Source organism: Sinocyclocheilus anshuiensis, unplaced genomic scaffold, assembly GCF_001515605.1.
Source record: "Sinocyclocheilus anshuiensis isolate Anshui unplaced genomic scaffold, SAMN03320099.WGS_v1.1 scaffold928, whole genome shotgun sequence".
Lineage (NCBI taxonomy): Eukaryota > Metazoa > Chordata > Actinopteri > Cypriniformes > Cyprinidae > Sinocyclocheilus > Sinocyclocheilus anshuiensis.
The window spans coordinates 590511-599938 of NW_015552531.1; the positions used below are offsets into that span (position 1 = coordinate 590511).

At 38.4% G+C, this 9428-nt stretch overlaps 1 protein-coding gene across 1 annotated transcript in view; it reads right to left on the minus strand.

Annotated features, from left to right (window-relative positions):
- Positions 1 to 483: 483 nt before the first annotated feature.
- The window catches only part of tmtopsb (teleost multiple tissue opsin b), a 30049-nt gene continuing 21104 nt past the window's right edge, over positions 484 to 9428 (minus strand). Inside the window, exon 4 of the mRNA XM_016453869.1 lies at positions 484 to 1145. Within this exon, the coding sequence (XP_016309355.1) occupies positions 906 to 1145 (240 nt within the window). The 3' untranslated portion in view covers positions 484 to 905. The remainder of the gene's footprint in view (positions 1146 to 9428) is intronic.

Genomic DNA, 9428 nt, shown 5'->3' on the forward strand with positions numbered 1-9428 from the left:
GTAAGAAACAAGGCTATAATTAAGCTGTTTTAACTGTAAACTGTCACTTCTGGCCAAAATACCAATAATGCATAATAAAGCTTCCTCCAGCGAAAAAGTCCATCCTGTTGTCCTCTTACATCAAAATCCATTTCAAAATCTATTTATTTAGAGCTGTTTTGGCTTGTAAACAGTGCTTGATCTGAGCACATTCCTCTTTTCACTGGAAAAAGCAACAGTATGAATAAAGAACTCATATTTTAGCCAGAAGCAATGATTTGAAGTTAAAAACATCTTAATGATGGATTTGTTTATTACAAACATGCAGGTTTCCACTTCAAAAGACATTGATTGATGGACTTGAATCATGTGGATTTCTGTGACATTTTTATCAGCTCACATTCTGACGGCACCCATTCACTGCAGAAGATCCATTGGTGAGCAAGTGATGTAATGCTAACAATCTGAGTTACACAGGTTGTGCAAACCTGTAAGAAATGGGTAGCGAAAGTGTTCTTGTTAAAGTAAAATATTGGGGAAAAAAAAGAGAGAGAGACCATTCACCAAACTCTGAGAGCACATCTACATCCTGGACTCATAAGAAACATCAGCTAAATTAATAGTTAGATCCATATGCATGTTTTAAACTTGTTCTGCCGTGTCATTCCTTTCTCCAGCGGTTCACTTTCAATATCCATTCCTCTTTTATTTCCCCCAGAAAGGTCATGCATGCAACATGACATGATCATCAGTGAGGGGCGTGTCCTAGTTCCACATTCCTCTGCAAGACACGCCCACTTATCAATTCTCTTATCTTTTTACGCAATCCGTGACCTCTGTAACCTCTAATTCCACTGTATTAGTGTTGGTTTGGCCTGACCATATGAGCTCAATCATTGTAATAGACCACAAGAGAGACAACCGGTCTATTGGTGCCCTGACCCGCAAGCAGGAGATGGTTTCTCACCCACTGAGGAGCTTTTCTGCCCACCACCGTTAGCAGCAAAGATAGTAGGATGGCCAGCTGAGGCCACCGCAAAGGTCACATTCTGGCCGTTGGCACGTCGCACTGTCCTGAGAGTTTTGGTGACTTTGGAGGAGTTTTTGAAGCTGGAGCCTCTCTCTGGGGTGGTGCACATGACGAGCGCATGGAAACATCTGCAAAACTGACACATAAAGACAGATTGAGAAAGCTGGGATTACATTTCTAAATCTTAAAGCATAGCTGATGTAAAAATTAACATTCTGTTATAATTTACTTACCCTCATGTCGTTCCAAACCTGTATGACTTTCTTTCTTCTGTGGGAACACAAAAGATGAAAAATGTCTTTCTTTTTTGTTTTGGAACTCGTGACTAACTGTATAGGCAAAACGGCTGATATTTTCTTCAAAACAATTTCTTTAGTGCTGCACATAAGTCAGTCAGTCATTTAGGTTTGGAATGACATGGGGTTCCTCTTTAAAAGAAAGGCAAGTCAAGCTAAATTTATTTCACAGCACTTCAAAAACATTCTTAAATCAAGATACATTTACTTTAGAAGCAAAATTTCATTCTTTTATGAAAGAAAAAAAAAACTATTAAATTAAGTGAGTTTATACTTAAAAAAAATAGTGGGTCAAGAAAGTGGTGTAAGAAAATGAACTTAATTAAAAGGGAAAAACAAGTTTTTTTTTTGTTCTTTCTTTTTTTTTTTTTTACCTCATTGGGGGATTTTTTTTAATCTAGTTTTAAGCAAAAACTTATTTTGATATGTCATGTAATTTTGCATCTCATGTAAATGTATCTTGATTTAAGAATGTTAAGATATTTGTCCTGGAAAAAAGACAGAAATACTGAGTGAGAACACTTTTTTGCAATATCTTAATATTTATAATCACATTTAGCAGATTAGAGCTGGGCAATAATGTAATATACATTTTGTGACAATACAAGCAACCAAGCAATTACAATTTGTGATATACATTTCCCTACATGATATGCATAAAGTTAGTTACATATACATAGAAATACTGGTAACACTTTACAATAAGGTTCATTAGTTAACATTAGTTAACTACTTTAGTTAACATGAACTAAGCATTAACTATTTCTACAGCATTTATTAATCGTACTTAATGTTCATTTAAACATTTACTAATGCATTATTAAAATCAAAAGTTGTGCTTGTTAACATTAGTTAATGCACTGTGAATTAGCATGAACCAACAACGATCAACTGTTTTTCCATTAACTAACATTAACAAAGATTAATAAATACTGTAATAAATGTATTGTTCATGGAACCTTATTGTAAAGTGTTACCGAAATACTTAAATATAATAAATATATATAAATAAATATATTCAACTTTATATAAAGGGCTGGGTGTTAATATGGTTCCATTTTGTGACTAAAAATTCAGGCAATTTAGATTTTCTGTAAACTAAAAAAACCTGACTGTTTTCTATTGTCCTCTTGCATTATCAGCACACGTTTTTCCTGTTTAACTCTGTAAACTGCTTTGACACAATCTATATTGTATAAAGCACTATATAAATAAAGGTGACTTGACAAAGTATATTAGCATACTATACATTAGTATTAATATAAAGCATATTGCTATTCGTGAGTGTACTCTATGTATGCGTAAAAAGGTGAATATTATTGAAAGAGATGCACATTATCAAAGACAAACAAGATAAAGCCTTAACGTTCACTCAATTCCACAACTAATTTCTCCCTTTCTCTGCTGGATTTGCAACTGTACAGACAGAATAATAAAACAACAGCCAAACGTGGGAATCATCAGCTCTGGACCAACAGCTGATGCTCTGTCTCTAATGTGGACAGGCTTGTTTGCAAATTGAAAGCTCGACGTGCACAAAATTCATTAACTGAGGCAGGACCTCTCAGCAGGAGCATAGACAGTGATTATCTGAGTGATGGAGAAGCTTGTTTTAAGGTGCCAATCGCTCACTGAGCGTCTGTGTTTATACCTCTACATTCCCCAGCATGCGATCACAAGCTTGCAGGATTTGACCATCAGGTCACCACAGATGGAAGCAAAGCGGGCTGATTTAAGATGAGAAAAACAACTGAACACGCATGAGACACTCAGGAAAAAAAGAATCCAAAGGAATGCTGTCACAGTTTTGTTGTGTTCATCTCGTCTGTGACCTAGTTTCTCCTCATGTGTCTTGATTTGATTTGTTTCACCTGCCCTTCATCAATTAAGCCCTTACCTGCTGTGTATAAATTCTGCCCTCTTGTCTCTGTCTGATGTCTGGTCTCGTCAGTTTGTGCTAGCGTGTATGTGTAGATTGTGCCCTGTTATTTGTATAATAAAAAATTATTGAACTTTTCTTCATTGTCTTCTCTGCCTTATGGATTATTACACACACCGTAGTGTGACAGAAGACCGGACCAGATTTTTTTGTTGGATTTTTTATATTTTTTTGCCTTATGGGCAAACCTGGCGTTCCTCTAATCCTGCTGGAAAAGGGGGAACGCTCCCTTTAGGACATTTAGACCTCACATATCACTCTCATTACCCAAAAGACTGCCTGATCACATTTTATCACGTGGGATTTAACAACGCCATGAAGGCTAGATTGTCCGAGGAAGGTCCTCAGGCGAGCTTCGCCGATTTTTTGGAGAGGGTACTGGTGAGCAATGATTCACCACTCACCGTCTTTGATGCTGATGAGGATCTCACCAGTCCCACTCCCAAACCAGAGCCCAGCCAGCCTTCCACCAGCGAGACAGAGCTATTGCTTGACCCACCGCAGATGTGGAGCCAGAGCCCGCCGCAACCAAAGCGCTAGAAGACACAGCGGGGATTATCGCTCCAGAGCCTAAGCCCAATAAGGAGTCTGACCAGGTGTTTGAGCCAGCAACTGGGGATTCATGTGAAGTATGAGGGCATGGAGGAATGCCCCGCCCACATCCTTGCCGCTGAGGGTGAGCTGCAGCTGGCCACTGTAGATTTACTTTCCCTCTTAGACACTTTATTTCCTTCATCTCTGCCTAGCCCTGTCAGTCTGTTATCTTTGCTGGTTGTAGGCAGCCTTGAATTTTCTGAGTTTTTGCTGGTTTCTCTCAGTCATGAATCTATTGAATTTTCACTGGTTTCATCCAGCCCTGACCCTACTGAATCACTAAAGCTCCCACCCATCCTCCTTATCCCACCTCTGCCTTCTAGTTTTGTCTTTCTTTCAATCCCTCACACATTACCTATCTATCAGTTACTTCACTCTCTGCCAGCTGCAGCTTATGCCATTCCAGTTCAACCTCAAGACCCATCACCTTTACTGTGGATTGCTGTTCTGCTCGCACTGCTGGAATCCTTCGCTTTTTCAGTTCAGTCTGGGTGCTGCACCTGCCTGCCAACTCATATCATTCCAGCCAAGCACTCAGTCCCAGCTCCACTGCTGTCCGTTACCCCCTCGGCACACCCTCAGCCTACTCTCACCTATGCGGGTCTGCATCGGGGATTCCTACCATCAGCTCTGCCTTGGCATGAGGCTCCCCTGTCTTTACCTCCAGCCACAGGATCACTGACTCCACCTCAGTCCTCCGACCCATCAGCTCCGCCTTGGCTCCTAGCTCCCTTGTCTCCAACGTGGCCCATCATCCCACCGGCTCCACCGGGCTCCTTCATCCATCCGGCTCCACCTTTGTGAGTCATTGACCATCCGCCGCCTCAGGACTCCACTCCTCTGGCTTCGCCTCATCACTCCGTCCCTCTGGCTCTGTCAGGCTCCTCCTTCCCCCTGGCTCCGCCTTCATCTTCACTCACTCCGGCTCCACCGCGGCCTTCTGGAACCACGTCTCCACCTTGGGTGGCAGAGCCTACAGCTCCATCTTGGACCTCCGTATCCTCAGTGTCGCCCAGGCTCCTGGTCTGCTCGGCTCCGTCTGGGTCACCATTGTCGGCATCCTCACAGGAGCTCGCTTCCCTGTATCCTCCTCCTGGGCTTCCACCATGGCTTCTCCCTCCTGCAACTCTGCCGTGGGCCTGCGTTTTGGCTGGGCCCTGGTGATCCATCGATGGGTATTTCCTGCTCTAGCTCACAATCATCTCCTGCCTCCTCCTTGGCTCCTCCCTCTATCTTCACTGCCCTGGTTCCTCCTGCCTTCTCCATCCCATCTCCTCCTGCTGTGGTCTGTCATCGTCTGTCTCGCCCTTCTCCGGGTTGATCGCTGGCTCTTTCCCTCCATCGTCGCCTCCCTGGTCCTGCCTGCTCCATCTTCTTCGCCGTCTCCTCTCATCGCTATTGTGTCCGGTTACTTGGATGTCTTGATTTGATTTGTTTCACCTGCCCTTCATCAATTATGCCCTTACCTGCTGTGTATTTATTCGTCCCACTTGTCTCTGTCTGATGTCTGGTCTCGTCAGTTTGTGCTAGTGTGTATGTGTAGATTTTGCCCTGTTATTTGTATAATTAAAGAGATATTTAACTCTTCTTCATAGTCTTCTTTTTGGACTTTTGGATTATTACACACACCGTAGTGTGACAAATGCACTGTTGTCCAAAGTAAGTGCTATGTTCTTGCGCTGCACTTTTCATTATAGATAAAGGTTTATTGTAATTAATCATATCTGTCTGCGACGGTCTCAGAGGAGTTAAATACATTTTCTGAGAGGTGTTTTGTCTATGTGTGTGAGAGATTTACCACATCCTCACAAAACAACATTCACCGTGACATTTTGACAAATTCAGCCTAAACTTTGAAGAGAGTTTTATGAATACTAAAATGCAGAAGTGCAAGTGTTAGTCATAAAAGTTCAGAAACTTATTTGAACCTTAACAACGACAAAGCAATACATTTTGCTTCAAGTAAACCCATTTGCAGCAGAATGAAATAAGGAAATGTTTGTGTGGCCTTGGCTCTATACAACCATCAGATTGTCACATATATGTTCAGTTAGTTTGCTTTCTTGGGCTTTCGGTTTGTTTTCATTAGTCACATGTGTTTTTTTTTTTTTGGTTTCCCGCCAGTCATCAGTCGGTCATTACACCTGTTCATTATTATCTCATCATCACTGTGTATTTAAGTTCCTCCTCGTGTACTCGTCATTTGTCTGGTCACCGTTTACATTAATGTGTGTTACTTTAGCCTTTTTGGATTACTCTCGTGTGGATTAGAATTAAACTTTGTGTTGGAACGCTATTCATCGTCTTTGTGTCTTCTTCTGGGACACACCGTGACACAGACAGCAACACGATTTAATGCAAGTGTTGAGTAAATGAATGGTGAGTCATGAATTGTTCCCTCAGAAAGACAGTGTAACTAATCCGCCCTTCAAAATCCTCCCTGTTTCAGGAACAGTGGCTAAAATCACATTGAAAAACAGATTTGAACATTTCATTTCAATCTGGAAATAAACAAAGTTTAGGGCTTTTGACAATCACAGAAACATTATGACATAAAATCAACAAGAAAGATGTAATTGTGTACTATTTCTAGGCCACTATACTATTACAATATATATATACACAAACACAGTAAACTCATCATTTTAAAAAGCTGTTCCTGATTTATCTGCACAGACTTCAGTCCACAAACAATCCACAAAACACAGAGTAAGATTTCACCCCTTGAGAAAACGTAGTATACTTAGTATACGTCCATTTTCACTGTATACTTATAGTCTACTACATTTCCTCAGAAGATGCCAAACACTGCAGAACCATCAAGTTTTGTAAGTTCAGATTCTTCGTATATTATATACCAGAAACACTGCTGTATTCAAACATGAGTGCTTTTTTGATATTCAATAATCAGTGCCTTTGAATTTGAGAGAAAACTAGAGAGACAGACAGAGACAGATGACTGCAGGGGTTTAGATTGGGGTCAAGGGTTCATGGTTAATGGCAGACTTTTCCCAAGCCAATCGACTTCAGTCAGCCTGTTAATGGCCATTCTGTGTTCTGTTAGCACTGATGGGACGCAATCATGCACGACCATGGCACTCACTGATAGTCCTCACAAAAGCTCTCCATGCCACTACCACAAATCCGCTAGTCCTAGCAAACATCTCCTTAATGTTTGTACTGACAGAGTTGACCTGTAATGTAATCAATCTGTCTGAATCTGAAAATTGTTTACATTGCTGTCAGCCATTGCAGGTGTGTGCTATGCAAATTTTTTTTTTTCTGGTACAGCTGAGAGGTGAGAAATGTGATGTGTCTAAGGTGGGAGGAATGAGTCTATAAATGGATTCAGATCCACACACTCATTACAGGGGCTGATAGGAGGTCTAGTGAACCCTGCAGAGATGACGAAGGTGGCACAGACGGTGGCTGTGCATCTGGACACACTGTAAGACAGTTAACACAACTATCTGCCTGGGTGTTTCATCCAATCAGATTTAGCACACGTGGCACATTGATTTAACATGGTCACTAACTGAATTTACTAGGATTAGATGACATTATTTTTTGATGATTAGTATGTGTAATTCGTTCATGGGTAAATCAGTGCTCCTGGCTAAAAGCAAATTAAGCTCTATTGCCAGTATTTGTGGCAATTACCATAGAAAATACTTTGGACTCGTCCCATAGTTACAATAAGGCATCTGCAATTAAAGTACATGGGGCCAGGCAGTAAATATTAAAATATACAACGTTTATAACCACAAGTAGAGTATGGCCACAAAGCTTATTATACATTTATAAAATACATGTTATATTATACTTTAACATAGAATTCAACTTAATTTTCATGACACTAAAAAAGCTGCTGATGCAGCACCAACAGATATTATGTTGGTGAATAATTAGTTCATTTCTCACAAAAATGATTTAGACAGCTTTACAGCTCAAATAATACAATTTTTATGGATGATAATGAATTGACAGAAATGCAAGCTGCAAAATTTGACATTTAAAGCCTTTGGAAGATGACATCATTTACTTTAATTGTCTGCGCCGGTAACACTTTATAATAACGTTCAGTTGTAAGTAATTTATAATTGATTAGTTAATGATGAACTAATCATTTACAAAACATTCATAAGCAATTAATAAGTGATATGCTAACAATTTGTGTATGTTTTGTTAATTAATTTACAAGTCATTTACAAGTGATTAGATGATGATTAACTAATCATTTACAAAACATGACTATACATTCACAAATGATTATTAAGTAATATGCTAACGATTTACAAATTTCGTAAGTTATCTTAAAAAATAGCATCATGAAATAATCAAACAGATCCTTAGTAAAAGGTTAATACACTGATTTTTTTTAAGGTAAGTGGTTGCAAACAATATATTTTAGCTACATTTAAATTAAATTTTTTTTGAAAAGTTAGTCAACTAAATGTGTTTATTTAAATGTAGCTAAAATAAATTGATTGCAACCACTTATCTTAAAAAAAAATTAGTACATTCAATTAATCATTGTTTTCAGTATAGTTACTATTTAAGTTAGTTGTAAATGTTTTACAAACCTGCCGGTTACAGGTTGTGTGAGTATGAAAGATCTACGAATGATGAGTAAAACATTTTGCAACTGATGAGTAGTTTACACTTTAGATTAGGGGATGCAGAAAGCTTTGTAAATGATTTATTCATGCGTTTACACAACAGGTTTTGAATACTTTGTAGTGTGTACTGCAGTGTAAGGGCTGACTGGTGAGGGTGTAGACAGATGTCTTCTCTGACACACATGGAGTATTTTTAACGCTGTGAGATAATGGTACAATGTTGACATTTCAATGATTTATAAGTGATTAATAATATATTAACTAGTAACTTATTAACCATTTACTAAAGATATGTTTGATTGTTTCATGATATGCTATTTTTTAAGATAACTTATGACAGATTGGTAAATCGTTAGCATATTACCTAATCATTTGTGAACGTATAGTCATGTTTTGTAAATTATTAGTTAATCATCATCTAATCACTTGTAAATGATTTATAACTCAACCTACAAAACATAGATAAAAATATTAACAAATCACTTATTAATCATTTATGAACACATAGTTATGTTTTGTAAATGATTAGTTCATCATTAACTAATCACTTATAAATGCCTTACAACTGAACGTTAATTTGCTATTTATGTAACAAATGCTGTCAAAAACGTTTACCCAAACACAAAACTTCTGGCATAATTTACTCACCCTCATGTTGTTCCAAACCTGTATCACTGACTTTCTTCTGCATTTTTTTAATTTTTTTTTTATATATTTTGAAAAATGTTGATAACCAAACAATTTCTTTTCACATACATACATATTCCATACATTGTTTGATTACCAATATTCTTCAAAATAGCTTCCTTCATGTTGCACAGAAGAAAGAAAGTTATACAGGTTTGGAAGCACATAAGGATGAGCAAATGATGACAGAATTTTCATTTTTTTTGAGTGAACTGTTTTTTTTTTGTTTTTTTTTTACTTATAGCCGAAACACAGAAAACTCCTTTAAGGATGCAAGTCAAGGA